The sequence below is a fragment of the Atta cephalotes genome (assembly GCF_000143395.1).
Source record: "Atta cephalotes unplaced genomic scaffold scaffold00055, whole genome shotgun sequence".
In the NCBI taxonomy this organism is placed as follows: Eukaryota; Metazoa; Arthropoda; class Insecta; order Hymenoptera; family Formicidae; genus Atta; species Atta cephalotes.
Window position 1 is genome coordinate 448022 of NW_012130119.1, and position 17586 is coordinate 465607.

The window sequence follows — 17586 nt, forward strand, 5'->3', positions numbered from 1 at the left end:
CCATTACGCGAGAAGTCTCGCAGAAAAATTCTGACTATCGAAATAATGGGGCCGATCCGCAACGCAGACGGATTTCGCGGATCAACGTGAATGTAGTCGCGAGATGCAGTGTCAGCAATTTTCCCGCGCGATTCGCGACATGCGCGGTGATTGGTCGCGCGTTTCTGACACCGGCATTACGTCGTCGATGATATGCGAACAGCAATAGTGACGGTAGTGGGTAATCTTACGAGAATACACGGATACTTTCACGTGATATTCCCAGACTGTCTTCAGACTGTCTCGGGCCGGACAGACCGGAGTCGCCAGAATACGTTTGTATATGCTCGATCCAGCTTGAGCGCGATACATAATCTGGCCCACAATCAGGTATAATCGCGGTGACTACCGCGGGTAACGGTGGCTATACTTGTTAGGCTCTCGCGGTCAACTTCAGAGTTCAGAGAGTTCGAGACTCTCGAGAGCAGTGCAAACGAGGGTCGAGTGCAGATTGGGCAGAGCGCAGAACTGCAGAATACTGACGACCAGTGACGGCGACGGCACGCCTGGAATAACTCGCTCGTTAGCGGCTGTGGGTGCCGCGTGTGCTGTATGGTGGGCTTCCTCTCTGTAGCCCTCGTGTATTTCCCCGTGCCTGCCTGTCTCGGTCTCACCTGTTCTCGCCGTCGTGCGTGTCGCAGGGTGGAGAGACAGTCGGGGACAGTGCGATTCCTGGAGCGAGAAAGATTAGTCGCATTCCTCGCCGATCTCTCGGTGGCTTGTGCGCGGTTATTGCAGTCAGGACAGTCAAGTGCGGTACTGTATGTGGTACTGCTGTGAACGATTCAGTTTCGCACGAGAGCCTGCTCACCGGTGGATCTTAAATGTGTCAGTATGGATCAGAATCAAACAATCGGAATGGACATGGACCAGTTCTGCGGTACCAAGTTCTGGGTGAGTTGGAAAGGCAAGGAGAGCTTCAACTCTTTGAGAGCTCTTGATTCTTTCTCGTCCTTTTTCTCTCTTCGAGTTTCCCGATTCCTCGGATTCCTTCGCGTTAGGAATTCAGGAAACACTTTCATCTCGGGACTCACGAAGAACAATTCGTTGATCGGTCCATCATCTTAAGATCTCGCTCTCAGTCTTGTAAGGATGGAATCGTTTGACCTTCTTGAGCCACGATTTTCTTTAAGAAACGTGACGTTTCTCGCGCGATCGTGTAATCCTTCAACTGACTCTCTAATCTTTTTCTTTCTCTTTAGCTCGTCGATTGATCCGCGGGCGAAGAACGAAAATGACGAGTTCCGATTCCGCGTGAACCTCCTTCGAAGATAGTCGAAGGCTGCTTTCCTTTTAGGAGACACATCGTGCTTTTCAGTATGAGACAGTTAGTCTACAATTCATACCCTATAATAAACATGAAGACGCGACGATGTAAACAGTTTATTGTGTTTGGATCAAATTTAGACTAGATGTAGAGTATAAGTCGCTGACTGAACTCACTGTGTAAACTAGGCCGTATAACATGACACAGGAATCGTTTCGTCTTTGTTAACACAGCAAACAATGATATAATGATCGTGTTACACCATGTCATCTGTGTCTTTTGCTAGAAAGCGTCCACAGACAATCAAACGTCATTCTATCCTTCATAGGTCTGCTCGCGTCGCTTGAAATCCTCGAAAATTTTACACGTCGAAGAGAGAGAAAGCGAGGAGTCTGAATACAAAAAGTGCAAGCAACACGAACGGAGTATCGATCACGTAATTTTTTCTCTAGAGTGGAAACGTAAAAAGTGAAATTTTTTACGTATGTATGCAAGTACAGTGGAGGAGTATAAAGCCTTGCCACTCAAAGTTGCAAGTTTCGGAGGAGGCATAGAAGAAGCAAGAAGGCATGAGAAGGCATGAAAAAGCATGGCAAGGCATTTGTGTTCTTATTCGTACAAATACACGCATACGTGCAAAAGATTTTCACTTTTTATGGCTTCTTAGGGAAAAAATTGCACGATTGACCCTCTAAACTAATTCGCGTTTCATGTTCACGCGAAATAGTAGGTCTGTCCGCGTTACTCGAAATCCCCCAAAATGTTTGCACTCGAAATAAGATAAATATATATTTGATAGGCGTTGAAAAAAGAGAAAGCGAAGGTGCCGAGTGTAAAAAATACAAACAAGGCGAGAACAGTGTTTTCATTCCTGGGGGAAAAAATCACTGTCGCTTTAATCGTCTCACTTCACCGCCTCGTGCCTTCTTGCGCGCAACACATGCACACATGCACGTGTGTGCACGTGTACGCACGTTACACGCTTTCCGATTATAGAGCCGACGTGATGAAGCAATGTCATTACCTTCGATTGCGCGATTTTAGCGAAATCGAAATTCCGGAAATAAGTCGCGCTCGCGCGAGGTCGGAGCGTAAATCTGGGCGCCGCATCCGTAAATTACGCAAATTACTTGACATTCGCAATCGCACTCGTTATCAATTAGGTTCCCGCGTGTGTGAGATTAAAGGCAAACACGCGCATCAGACGCATGCGACAAACAACTCAATAATTATCGCGCTCGCACAATCTGCGATGATGAACGCGAGTGTAGAACACTTGAAACAATATTATATCTTTCATGACTAATGTAATTTGAGAATCTTCAATTGTTGACAAAAGTCAATAATTTTCGACTTTAATTTAATTACAAACTCGGTTCATTTAATATCCATTCAGTTAACTTCATCTTTTTCTAAATCTTAGAACTGGAAAAAAATGAAGAATAAGTTGAACCGAAATTAAAATTTATCTACTTTAGTAAAAACGATCAGTCGACACAAACGTTCTATCTTGTTTTTATATGCTCTAAAATTTTTAGAGTAAATCTGTTTTGACAATTGCTGAAGTATCGGAAAGTATCTATGGATAATTATGTCGAAATTCTAATGAATGTGCAAGAGAAGTCGGAATGTATGAGAGAATAGAGAGAATAGGGAGATGTGTTCTATTGAATTTTATTCGGAGAATACATGAAATACAGCAATACCGAGAACTAATCTTTGCACTGATAAGAACTAGACAAAGCCACGAATGCGTGTATCAATGAGTTTTGAAGATAACAGCTGATCAGTTGAAAAATTGTCGCAGAAAATTCCGAAGACTTTACTTTTTTTAGTAACAAATAAAAGTCAAACATAATGGATTTAAATTATTTAACTGAAATCGATTATCTAATTCTAATAATTAAATTTGATAATTAATCTGAATATAATGAGTTTAATCATATATACAAATCCGTATCATATTTAATCCGAAGAGAATTTCACTTTTAAAGATTGAAAATTGAGCCACTTTTTCTTATGACTAACTCAATTTTCATTTTTTAAAGTGAGATTTTATTTAAATTAATTTAAAGAGTAACATTCAAAAATAAAACGACCGTGTCTCTCAAAAGGGAAGCAACTTATATGTAAAATTTGTTCAGTGAAAAAAGATTTTTGCAGTTTATTTTTCTTCAAGGATTAATTTGACTTACATAATTTTTAAATTATTTATTTACTTTTAAATCTATTTATATATCAAAAAAATGAAGAGACCATTAATTGAATTGAGACCAAAATTATATTAATAGAAACGAGCATAAAAAGTTTGTGGAAAAAATGAATGTGTGAAATAATAAATATCGTAATCTCTCGGACTACAATAAAACGAAAGATGTGTCGAAAATGATCGATCACGCTTAATTGAATAGACTATTATGAAACTGAAATGTGGAAATTGGAATTATTTTGTTTTTCCAAGAAAACACCATAAAAATGTAGGTAATAAATAATTGAATAATTTTGATTAGAATTCATTTCAAATAATTTCATAATATGCCTTATTGAGAATAGAATATTTCGAGAAGATAACTGCGGAACAAACGATGCGAGAGGAAAATAGAAAGAGGAAAAGATCGTTGAAATAATTGAATAGCGAATTCATTGTCTTGCTTGTCTCGCCTGCCGCACATCACTGTTATGTAATAGTTTAATTTCCTGAACGACGATGCGTCGAATGGAGCGACTTATATCATCGGGCTTTCCCCTTTTTTTTTCATTCGTCTATACTGTTTACAGGGCATTTCGAAGGCGTGTTCCAATTTCAGTTATCGAAATAATTATCATACATAGATCTCGATTGACGAATTAGAAATTAAAAAAAATTTATTTTATAAGATAAAAATTGTTTAAATTACAATTATTGAGTATTTTAAAATCATTCGATTTTTATTTCTAACATTTTTTTTCTATTTTTTTTCTATTTCGATATTCGCTTCTATAAAGAACAGAATTGATTTTTTTTAAAGGGATGTTTCATCCTCTAAAAGTGCATATAAAAGTGTATATAAAAAAATAGGTATCACTTATTTTGATCTAGAGTTCAATGTATTACGAGTTTATAAAAATCGACCTTATAAAAAGAAAAAGACTCTTCGAATTTCCTTATTAGAACTCTGATTCTTCACGTCTTTGTCTTGTTATTTTTGTTTCGTTATTTTTATTTCGTAAACTTATGTCGATATCGGTGACGTAAATGCGATATTGCTTTAAGGATGATCGATCAAACTCCGATTATCTCAATCGATGATTAACTTCCCAGATAACATTTATGTTGCATAAGATATCTAAAAGATGTCTAAAAGATATTTATTAAATATCTATGCAATGCATGCATATTATCTGGGTTATAACAAGTAATACCCATAATAATCTGTAACAATAATATCTGTGTTATTTTGTTGACACGAACGAATTAATATTTTATTGTTTAACACACGAAAAAATCATTAATTAATTAAATTATGTAAAATAATAAAAATGTTTTATATTCTATTGATAGAATTAATTGTCGATTAAGGTAATTCGAAGTTTAGTCGCCTTGAACTTTAAAAAGCTTTGAAACATTTTAATTTATTGTATTTCAAAGAATTCTGTTGGATTTAAATTAAAAAATTAAACTAATTAAATTAATTAACTTATTTCAAGTGGATCCGACTTGATGCACTCATGTTTTCATATTGTTCACAAGGAATGATGAATCAGGTTACATGCACGTGCATTGAATACTTAATGCACTTATTCTTATTAAATTGCTCTGTGTGGTACACTTATGGCTTTGATGATTAATTCTGTTTGATATCGATTTGTACATAATAAAGTAGCCTCATAATTTACAAACTTTCTAATTTTCAAAATATATTTCTTAGTCACAAATTAAAATTTTATTGAATTTTTCACTAAAAGTTAATTGAAAAATAGATTTATTATTAGCTATTTATTTTATTGAAATTAAAAATCTTTTCTTTTTTTAAATGCTTATAATGAAAAAAATTGATATATTAATATTTCTGCTACAATGATACAAATCGACTCTATTGTTGTTAAAATTATCTGTTGTTATAATTTGTAAGCTTTACGACATCGCATAATAGAGAGCAAAAGAAAAAGTTAAAGTTTGCGATAAAGATTAACATTTCGGTTGAAATTTCTGTTTTAGGATGCTAATCTAACATGGTACACGAACGACCCAGATCTAACAGAATGCTTCCAAAAGACGATATTAGTATGGGTACCATGTATATTTTTATGGACGTTCTCAGCGATGGAAGCATATTACCTATTAAATAGTAAAAGAAGAAACGTCCCGTACACATGGTTATTTATTTCTAAGCAAGTACTTACAGTAGGATTAATTTTACTTTCCATAGTTGACTTAGGAATGGCGATACATGAAAGTACTTTTCGTATGGTCTACAGTGTTGATTATTACACACCTATAGTAAAAATTGTTAGCTTTGTAAGTACAAATTATTTTTTATATTAATAGATTTTTAAATAGATTTTAAAATTATTTTTGCATTAATTTGCATTTTTTAATAATATTCTCATTATTTGAGTTTGCTTTTTTTTTTATAAAATAAAAGTGAGAATGAAGATTTCATTATAATGGGAAAAAAGTAATCATATTCACATACACTAGTCATGTAAATTTTCTATATAACATTAACTAAGTTTGCTAATTATTTCAGACATTAGCATCGACTTTGATGCAATATAATAGAAAACATGGAATGCGGACGTCAGGTCTTTTATTCCTGTTTTGGTTTTTCCTCGCGATATGTGGATGCGTCCAATATAGAAGCTTTGTAAACAAATTTATTAAAGGGGTATGTTAAATTTTCGTCTTGGTAAAAGAAAGCAATTTAGATACATTTGTAAATTGCACTACTTCCTGCATTGGATTTTTACAATTTCTTATCACGCATATTATCTCGTGTTATCAGTCTGTTATGATATTTTACAAAAAAGATACTGATTGTGTGTTACATAATATAATGCAATTCATGAAGAAATAATTTATTTTTAGGCAGAGCCGACATACTCACTGGTGTCTTACATGATCTACTATCCAATAGTAGTGATATTATTTGTACTTAATTTTCTGGTCGATGCAGAGCCTAAATTTTCTGAATATCCTACGGTAATATTTCTGTTATTAGTCATATAATGTACAAGATACAGAAACACATAAAACTTTATCATCAACTGTGAGATTTAGAATTGATGAATAATTTGATAAATAATTTTGAAATATGTTCACTTGTAGGTTGAATCGCCATGTCCAGAGCAAAGTTCTTCTTTTCCTTCGAGAATTATTTTCGCATGGTTTGATTCGTTAGCATGGAAAGGTTTCCGAAAACCGCTCGAGACATCCGATTTATGGTCTATGAATCCAGAAGACATGGCTACGGAGATTGTGCCAAAATTTGACAAATATTGGAATAAGAATTTGAGAAAGACAGACGAGTAAGTTTAATCGATAAATCTCTCGTACAAATCAAGATTACTTATAATCAATATGACTATAGCCAAGATTCTTTAAAGCTTTTATTTGTGAGAAAAATTGTGAGAAAAAATATAAGATAAATAATTTTATATTAATAATAGGAAAATATAGAATTTATATTAATATTTATGCAGATATTTATATTCGATAGAAAATATGTGTATTAAACATACATATTAAAAATTATAATTTGCTGATCTATAAAATTATTATTTTAAGAATTCTTTGAAAATCAGTTTGTTTGTGATAATACACTTTTAGAATATTACTATGTTATCTTATCAGCGCTATAATTAACAGCATATTATTTGCATATTTTAAAAATATATATCATAAATATTAATGTATTAGTGTAATGTTTTCTGACAAAGTATTTTTTAACATATTCATACATTTCTTGTGCTAACAAGGCTGATTTGGACATACTTTAGGTAGGATGTGTCGTATAACATGTCTTGATTATTTTTGTCATCCAACTTAATAATAGAAACCTTTATAACAGACGTTCTTTATACATATAGAGTAGAAAGTGTAAAAGCATCATACCGACAAACGTCTGGACAAGTGGATTTTAACAGTAGTCGGAAAAAGAAAGTCGCCTCCATCTTACCGCCTATCTGCAAAGCTTTCGGAGCAACATTCATATTTGGTGCATTTCTAAAACTGATTCAAGATATTATGACCTTTATTAGTCCACAAATATTGAAGTAAGTATACATACATCCTGAATTTTATCTCTAATTTTATTTTATAATTTAGAGAAAATATAAATCGATGAATTTTACAAAATTGTTTTCAAAATTTAATCATTCTTGTTTGTCACGCATTTTTATAAAATACATCTCTTTTTTCATATTTTTTAGGCTTCTGATTGGTTTTATCGAAGGAGATGAGCCAATGTGGAAAGGATACTTTTATTCTGTCCTGCTTTTACTTACGGCAATGCTTCAAACGCTAGTACTATCCCAATATTTTCATCGCATGTTTTTGGTCGGATTGCGTATACGAACCGCGCTAATCGCAGCAATTTATCGTAAAGCATTGAGAATGTCGAACGCGGCGAGAAAAGAGTCCACACTCGGCGAGATAGTGAATTTAATGTCCGTAGACGCTCAAAGATTCATGGATCTAACTGCGTACATAAACATGATCTGGTCGGCACCTCTGCAAATAGTTCTAGCTTTATATTTTCTCTGGAACATACTGGGGCCAGCTGTATTGGCAGGTTTAGCAGTTATGATTATTCTTATTCCTGTGAACGCATTGATTGCCAACAAAGTGAAGACGTTACAAATCAGACAGATGAAGAGCAAGGATGAGAGGGTAAAATTAATGAACGAAGTACTTAACGGTATCAAAGTGTTGAAACTTTATGCGTGGGAACCTTCATTCGAGCAGCAGATACTTAAAATCAGAGTCAAAGAGATTCAAGTATTGAAAGAAGCGGCATATCTTAATGCTGGTACGAGCTTTATATGGTCGTGCGCACCCTTTTTGGTACGTTTTTTAGTATAATTAATTATATACAATACAAACACATACAAAAGAAGTAACATTATAATTCATATTATAATTGAAAATCTTAGAGAACTCTACGGAGTAAGTATCTTACGGAGTACTTGTAATGCAAAAGCTTTTTTCTTATTTTTTATTTTTTTTATAATAAAATCTTGTAATTTTTAGTATAATTTTTTTAAAAGTTTTATTGTATGATTTCAAAAATTTTTTTTGTAAAGTATAACAAAAAATGATTTAGCAATAAATATTTTTTTTCCGAGAGATTTTTGATTACTTATATTCAAAAATATCTTTTGTATTTTTTAAAATATTGTTTTTTTGCAAATGTGCAGGTATCTTTGGTATCTTTTACAACTTACGTACTTATAGACGAAAAGAATGTCCTAAATAGTACAATTGCCTTCGTTTCACTCAGTTTGTTCAACATTCTAAGATTTCCACTGTCTATGCTGCCTATGATGATTACTAATATAGTTCAAGTAAGTTTAATGTATACACATAATTGAGCTATTTTTGTTTATTCATCTTTATTCATGTTTTATATTTTATAATAATTTCGTATACAGGCTTACGTCTCTGTAAAACGTATTAATAAATTTATGAACATGGAAGAACTGAATCCTAACAATGTACAGCATGATCCATTGGAACGTGAGTATAAAATTTTTTCTTTTAAATACGTTTAATATATACATAATAATAAATATATATAATGTATATAATAATAATGTTTATATATTTTTTAGCGCACGCGTTAGTAATTGAGAACGGTACCTTTTGTTGGGATAGTGAAGAAATCGAAAGACCAATACTACGAAATATCAATTTGCATGTAGAACAAGGTCAATTAGTAGCAATAGTTGGTACAGTGGGATCAGGCAAGAGTTCTCTTTTATCCGCTCTGCTTGGTGAGATGGATAAAATAAGCGGAAAAGTAAATACAAAAGTGAGAATTCTTTTCGAATTAGAAATACGAAATATAGAAATAAAACTTATATATTTTTTATAACAAACGTAATAATAAACCAGCAAAATAAATCTCATATGTTACATTTGTATAGAGCATTTATATAGAGTCTTATTGAGAAATTTAAGAATAATTAATAATGTAACTTAATAATATAATATTTAATTTTGAATGCTAAATTTTATTATGCTTTTATTATCTGAAAATATAAACTGAGATTGTAACTCTTAATTCAATGTTGATAAAAATGAAGAATAATATGTTTTATTTTTATACATTTCTCAGATTAAATAGATAAAGATTGGAATTTGAAGATTGATACTAAATATTTCTTTTAGGGGTCAATTGCATATGTCTCGCAACAAGCGTGGATACAAAATGCCACATTGCAGGACAACGTTCTGTTCGGAAAGGCCTTGAACAAATCAGTGTATAATAGTGTGATTGAAGCGTGTGCGTTGACTCCGGACTTTAAGATGCTGCCCGCGGGAGATCAAACAGAGATCGGAGAGAAAGGCATAAATTTGTCCGGCGGTCAAAAGCAAAGAGTAGCCTTAGCTAGAGCTGTATATAACGATTCCGAAAATTATTTCTTAGACGATCCTCTGAGCGCGGTGGATTCACACGTAGGAAAACACATTTTTGAGAAAGTGTTAGGTCCGAACGGCCTGTTGAAGAATAAAACTAGAATACTCGTTACTCACAGCATCACGTACCTGCCGGAGGTCGACAACATTATTGTTCTTAAAGATGGCGAAATAACGGAGAGTGGAACCTACAAACAATTGTTGGAGAAGAAAGGTGCTTTCGCCGAATTCTTAGTGCAACACTTACAAGAAGGTATCTATAAATGCAATTAAATTCTTGCTACATATTTTTATATACTTATTATAAAATTTGTTGTTACATTTTTCCTGGATTTAAGTTGGAAATCGTAAGTCCGCGAAAAAGTAATTACAATTCCTTTTCCTATGTATGCTTGCATAAGAAACCTCCCTTTGTCATTAGAGTGTTAGGATGAAATTTTTAATTTTTAGTTTTTAATACCACATTCTATTTCTAGTTCAATTCCAATAATTTATTTACATAATTTTCGTTTGAATTCTTATTTTGTGTTATAGTTAAGAGTATGTGCATGTGCGAGTTTTTTTTTTAATTTCTTCTCATTTTTATAACATTATTAATATTTTATATGAATGATAAATTATTATTTTAAAATCATGACAAATTTGAAATAGTGCACGTTGATGACGGTTCTGAAGCAGATTTACGTGAAATCAAACAGCAACTTGAATCAACAATGGGAGCGGACGAGTTGCAGCAAAAGTTAACTCGAGTACGGTCTAGAATATCTGAGAGTCTAAGTGAATCCGGTTCTGTGACCGATAGAAAATCACTTAATGGTTCTCTAACAAGGTATAATCTCATAAATATGATATTTAATTAAAGGTGATGCAAGTATGCTCGCTACTAATATACTCGAAATAATATATGTATACCAATAGGCAATACTCGACAGAAAGTCAACAGTCAGCGAATTATGTGCATAGCAATAGTGTTAGTGTATCAAAAGAGAAAGATGCATCGAAGCCTAACAACATCGGGGAGAAGCTGACAGAAGTCGAGAAGGCCGAAACTGGAAGCGTAAGTTGCACAAGAAATCACTGTTTTAATTTTTCTAATTTTAAAAAGACAATACATCTTCATAATTCGCTTTTCACGACAAAAAGTTGCAAGTGCTTTTATTTTCAAGCATCTTGTTATTCTTTTGCAAGGTAAAATGGAAAGTATATTCTCATTACTTGAAATCCATTGGATGGTTCCTATCAATATCGACAATCGTGATGAATGCGGTCTTTCAATCGTTCAGCATCGGCTCAAGCGTTTGGCTCAGTATATGGTCGAATGATAATCAGGTCGTTGGAAACAACACGTTCGATACAGCAAAGCGAGACATGTACCTCGGGGTTTACGGTGCGCTCGGTTTTGGTCAAGGTACGTTTTTGTTAATTCTTGTAACACATTCGCCCGTTGTCAGATAGATTCGATTAGTATTGTACAAAATTTCGCGTTTACGATGGATGATCAGGTAAGCTTATTCCTGTCGCCTACGTGTATAAATATACATTTTTCTATCGCAGAAGGCAATTACTTCATTTAATACAATGTTAACAGGCAATGGCACTTAATTTTGCTCGTCATAGCATATCGTAATTTGAAAGGCACGTTCCCTCACAGATTACACATCATTGGGGTATGATTAATCTTAACGTAATTCTTTCATATCTAAAACTCGATATTGAACCGAATTAATAATAATTTAAAATTCATGAATAACTATTAATGTAGTGACCTTTTTATTCCGATAATGAGTTTATGTCTGTGAATATACATAAAATACGCGTTAATTCCAAGAATAAATAAAATAATTTTCTTTTAAAAAATCAAACTGAGTGCGGTTTGCTGTGTCTACAAAATACTAACGTTACTAATTAAACATTCAAAAGCAATTAGAGATTGAAACTTTTTGGTAGCCATATGTTTTTGATTGCAAGTGTCGTAGTAATCATTTTCTACAAATGATCGCTTTTTTAGTATTGCATGAAACATTTTTCTGTTTGATATGTCTTTTTTGTTCAGTACAATTTGCATTTTTTATTAAATAATTTATTAACCTTTATTATAATTACCTTTTTTACAAGCGAAAATTTGGCGATTATAAATAAAAAGTAATAGATGGAAAAAATAATATATATTTATATAAGATACTATAATGAATGTTATGTGTGTTTGTATATAATTCTCTTGTAATTTTTTTGTGATCTTGTGATCTTTTGTGATCATGATGTGATCCATTAAAAATTTGTTTGGTATTGTTTACTAAATCTATTCGACTATCTGTCAGAGGGTTAATCAGATGGATTAATGACATCTATTATTTTATATTTAAAATTTATTATAGAAAATAAAAATATTTTTTAAATAACGCACACGCTTTTACGTTTAATGGTAAGCATGAAGTAGAGAAACAAAAAAAAGCTTTCTAGCATTAATATCTTAAAATAACAAAAAAAGAACGGAAAATCAGTCTATGCTATACTGATTAATCAATATAATTATACATCTAATATGTCTAGGAAATTTTAGTTGAAACCATTATAAAACGAATATAAATCTCTTAATAAATATAAAAATTAACTAATATTAATTAATATAAAAATCATTTAACTAAAATTATTTAACTAAATAAAAATTGATAACTTAAAATTTCGGAAAATGATTGTGCTGATTTTCTCATCAGATAATTGCGTGTAAATTGAAATGGATGTAAAATAATAATACATGTTAATTTAGAGGAATTTAAGCAAGTTTCAGACGAAGGAAGATCTGAAACATTCCTCATTTATCAATCATTATGTTTGTTTCTTTAATTTGGCTATAAAGTTTTTATTGATGAAATGTATTGTGCTTGAATTTTTATTATATTTAAAAATATATTGACAAGCTTAGCATTAAATGTCGAATTCCTTGGTCAGATTATGTAATGTGCAAAGTATAATAATGATAATTAACGTAGTTAATGAAATTTAATTTGAGAATGGAACGATATTGATTTAATATATCTCAACGCTTATGTGAGCCATAAATGCGTGGGATTGAAATCACATTTAATGCTAAATATATGATAAAAATGCGAGCTGTAGTATCGCATGTGCGATTTTTCTTCATCTTGGATCACAACAATCTAACCAGTTTCGCTTTCTGTTTTGTTATTAACTTATTGTTACCATTAATAATTAATGCCCAGCCATGTTATATTACAAATAAACTGACAAAGACACATTGTTACCTCCTAAAGGCAGTTTTTCGTGGCATCGAAATTTAACAGTGTGTAATTACGTACATTAGCAAGTCAATTTAATCATAAAGCAACAAATTTTTTTTGTTGAGAACTGCAAGCGAGTGTTGAGAGAGAAAAAAGAATTTTTTCGTCCAACAAAATTATTTATTTATTTTAAATTAAATTTCAGCCACTTTTGTAGTGCTGTCGCAGACAGCGTTGGTTATTGGCTGCCTACGGAGCAGTAAACTGCATTCCGAGTTATTATTCACCATGCTACGATCACCTTTAGGATTCTTTGACACTACGCCGTCCGGCAGAATATTAAACCGTTTTGGGAAGGATATTGACACGATAGACAACATTTTACCTCCAAGTATTAGAGCTTGGTTGTTTTATCTAGCATCGGTATGCGAGAGAGTTTTAGTTTTAATCTCTGTATATCACTACACGAATCAATATTTAGCAGAACTACTGGTCCACCAATCGGTACAAATATGATTTATTATATTTGTAATAATGACAGCTTTCTGTTTTTCTCTAATGATTTCATTCAAATTTCTTCAAATTCTTCAAATTAATGATCAGTAGACAACTATTAGAAGCGTACGTTATTAATAAACCAATGTTTTTGCCTGATGAGACACTGGTGTCTTCTTTTTCATTGTACAATCATACAAAGTATTATCTTTATTATTTTTCTTATCTTAGCGTTATTATCGCGCTCCCATTTTTTTCTCCGCATATTTATTATTTGTACTTACATTTATTGCTTTTTTAATTATGTGCACCTCAATTTATGTGTGACTGCAGTGAGGAACTTGCATATGAAATTAGGTGTGTTTAGATGAAATCAGGTGATGAGCAACTAATGAAAATGAACATTGCCGATTGTAGAGCCTTTTAATCATTCACTCATTTGCAAAAGCTCGATATATTTGATAGTTCGCGGACGCAAAAATATCTAATATGTAAAAACTGTCTAATTTTTTTAATCCGATAAATCAAAGTTGATTACCGATCGTTGTAGGCGTGACAGTATTTGCAATGGCGATATTCCTGGCTAAAGGGACGATAATCGCTTCTAAACGTATCTTCGAGGGTACGCTGCAACACGTTCTTCACAACCCAATGTCATTCTTTGACAGAACTCCGACTGGCCGAATTCTTAGTCGGCTTGGTAAAGATATTGATGTTATTGACAATATCCTACCGGTTTATCTGCGTTCTTGGATCACTTGCCTCTTTTCGGTATGATATTCTCATATAACTACGTACTACTGTATAAGTAATGATCTCTGTGACAGTTGATGTGGATTTAATATTACTACGTCTCTTATTTGTCGAGCGATACTTGCTACAGATATCGATATCCTCACTTCTTTTTTAATATATTTAAATTTGTTTGGAATTGACATCTTGCACGAAATATTTTTGTTATTTTCTATTGTACTGATAAGTAATTTATAGTAACTTATTCTAGTAACTTATATATCAATTTTTATATTAATTGATGTTGATTTTACAGAATTACTAGAAATTTATAATTGCGAAGTAAAAAAAGTGTCTTTTTTCTTTCTATCGATAAAATCGCGCATTTATACGTAATTATCTTGCATATTTGAATATATAAAGACGCATAAAGTGAAATATATTTATTTACGACAGACACAGAGTAAAAAAGATGCGGATTTTTATTAATAGGAATGTACATTGTCAGAATTCAGATCTATCTGTTCATTGGAAATTTGAATGTAGCATTATTTTATAATAATAAAGCTTAGAATTTTAGAAGAAATGGCGAAATGTAAAAAATAACGTAGTGCTAACCTGCCGGCTAAGCGTATATGGGCACGGGTACGCAACTTGATGCGTGTAAGAAGTTGCCGGCAATCAGTACAGCATGGTGGATCAACAAGCTTTGAAAGGAACACGAAGAAACATATGGTAAGAAATATCTACCTTGATGCTGCTTGCCTGGCTCGAACAGTATTCGAGCGGCTTACCCGTGCGTTTTGTGCATTCAGCTGGCCAGGTAACAGCCACATTTTGAATGGCTGCTTTCTTCTTCAGTTTAATTTTTTTCTAAATTTGTCAAAAGATATTTTGTTAATTTATTTTTTTTTTTAGTATATGCTATTTGAAACAAAATACTGATGGGATAATAAAAAAAAGATGTACGAAATTGATCGATAAATTCTTATTCCGGCGGTTTATTAGAACTTAACTGAAAATATAATTGAAAAGATACATGCAAAGTCATATCAACGAATCATATCTTTTCTGTCATGTTAAATAGCTCGCTGAGCAGCTTATTTTTTTCATTTTATTTTGAGTCACGAAAGAGTGATGTGGTTCATGGGAATACTTGTGCTGGATTTTACATTGTGTCATTCAGTCATATTGCATCATAAAATTCATGGATTGAGTGTTGATTACGATGTATGTCAATTTAATCAAGAATATAATGTGGTAGGATATCCTTTTATTCGTCCTTTTCAGAAGATATTACGTTGATGTTCATTTTCGTCATTGTCGTCATTTTCGTTTTATTGTCAATGTATGTATTTAGATCCGACGAGTTGGAGGCGCTAAAAAATGACGATTGTCTTAATTTTTTGCAAAATACTTTAATATCACTCAAGATGGAACTTGACTTTGTTAAATCATTATCATTCTTATATCACTTACTCTACAATTGTTCTCCTTTTACATTTATATTGAATCCTCTTTACATTATGTTTTTTTTTCCAGTTACTGTCTTTTTGTGTTGTTACAAACTTTTTTTTGTTTAAGAACGTTATTATTAATTTACTTCACGACTATCGTGATAATTTGTACGACTATTGTATATAAGTCATAGTGCAACCATAGTGTAGTAATCATTCAGGGAATGGACACAATTATACCAGTAATATTCAGTGTACAGAAATGGTCTTGCTTGTGCTTGATAACGCTTTTTATTCTATTGCTTGTATAACATCTACCTAACGATTTTGCCTTCTAGGAAGTGTGATTTATTTGTATTTCCTGTTGCTATATATATCCTGTCTGGTATGCACACAGCAAACTTCACATCTTCGCATAACATGAAGTCAGAACGGTAGTTTTAAGTTCGCGATATTCACCGAATGCATTTAAATATCGAGCAGTATTACGATAGAAAAGAAAAAATTAATTGTTTACAGATATCATTTGGCAATTCGGAAACGTATCGGTAACGAAAAGAAAAATAAATGTTTAAGTCTAATATCAAAACTAGGTATGTTACGTGTAACACGTGTCTCGTTTAACGTGCAACACATTGCTTATGAGATAAGTTTTTGTTAATTTTTTTGTTCATTATCATTCTGTTTTTTTTTTACAAATCGCGCAAATTATGTCGGATGCGGTTACAATGAAAGTCATCCATGTCTGATGTTGTAGCGGTGGCGAGCTTTTTCTGCGATTTGGCACCGCAGCTGGGTTGTTGGTTGGCTGCTCGCCAGATGCACATAGTGATGCTGCGTGCTGTGATGCGTGCCCCATTGACCTTCTTTGATACGACTCCTATTGGTCGTATTATCTCCAGGTTTGCTAAAGACGTGGACGTCCTGGATACATCTCTTCCCCCACAAATTTCTGATACCATCTATTGCTTGTTTGAGGTAATTTCTTTCGTAGCGTGCTGAGAGAGAATACCAGTTGGGAATTTCTTATTGCTTTTCCTTTATCTTCTCGACCTCGCAGTTTGAGTTCCACACGTATACCATCACTTTCCACCGGAGAACTTTGATTAAACTGCGATTAGATATCATTGTCAGCCTTGGATATAATTTGTATTTATTAAGAGGTGTCTGAATAATGGTGGTATGATATATTATTGTATTTTGGATGGGTATAATTCCCGTCTGTAGATTTGCAAACTGGTTTTGAGAATACATTTGGAACACAATTAAATGTATAGAGTCTGCCAGTATAATTATATAATTGTGTCCGTTCTCGTAAAACGACTACAGTCCATGACTTACTCTATCTGTACCGAAATAAAGGATATTTTAGCAGTATCAAGTTTGACCAAAAGAGACTTAAGTATACCTTGAGAGACTTAAATATACCTTGACGCTAATGCTTATATGTATTTGTCTAATGTATATATGTGATAATCATATTCATACTACATGTTGGTGGACCTATGAAACGACCAGCGCTAGCTTTGTTTTTGTTTTTGTACAACTGCTGTCCGGAAAAGATATGAGAGCATTTCATTCAATAGAATTTCTGCACGAGATATTATCAATTTCTTTTTATATGTATCCTTGTGAAACTGATTCGCTCGATCAATTTTGCATTTATTATATATATTTATATATATATTTATATATATATATATATATATATATATATATATATATATATATAGTATA

At 32.5% G+C, this 17586-nt stretch overlaps 1 protein-coding gene across 1 annotated transcript in view; it reads left to right on the plus strand.

Moving 5' to 3' along the window:
* Positions 1-873: 873 nt before the first annotated feature.
* The window catches only part of LOC105623280 (multidrug resistance-associated protein 1), a 19028-nt gene continuing 2315 nt past the window's right edge, over positions 874-17586 (plus strand). The window contains exons 1-16 of the mRNA XM_012204679.1: positions 874-933; positions 5505-5804; positions 6037-6174; positions 6375-6488; positions 6615-6814; positions 7376-7561; positions 7718-8351; positions 8705-8851; positions 8939-9023; positions 9119-9318; positions 9678-10179; positions 10265-10273; positions 10578-10755; positions 10845-10983; positions 11115-11334; positions 16607-16827. Coding sequence (XP_012060069.1) covers positions 874-933; positions 5505-5804; positions 6037-6174; positions 6375-6488; positions 6615-6814; positions 7376-7561; positions 7718-8351; positions 8705-8851; positions 8939-9023; positions 9119-9318; positions 9678-10179; positions 10265-10273; positions 10578-10755; positions 10845-10983; positions 11115-11334; positions 16607-16827 — 3333 coding nt within the window. The remainder of the gene's footprint in view (positions 934-5504; positions 5805-6036; positions 6175-6374; positions 6489-6614; positions 6815-7375; positions 7562-7717; positions 8352-8704; positions 8852-8938; positions 9024-9118; positions 9319-9677; positions 10180-10264; positions 10274-10577; positions 10756-10844; positions 10984-11114; positions 11335-16606; positions 16828-17586) is intronic.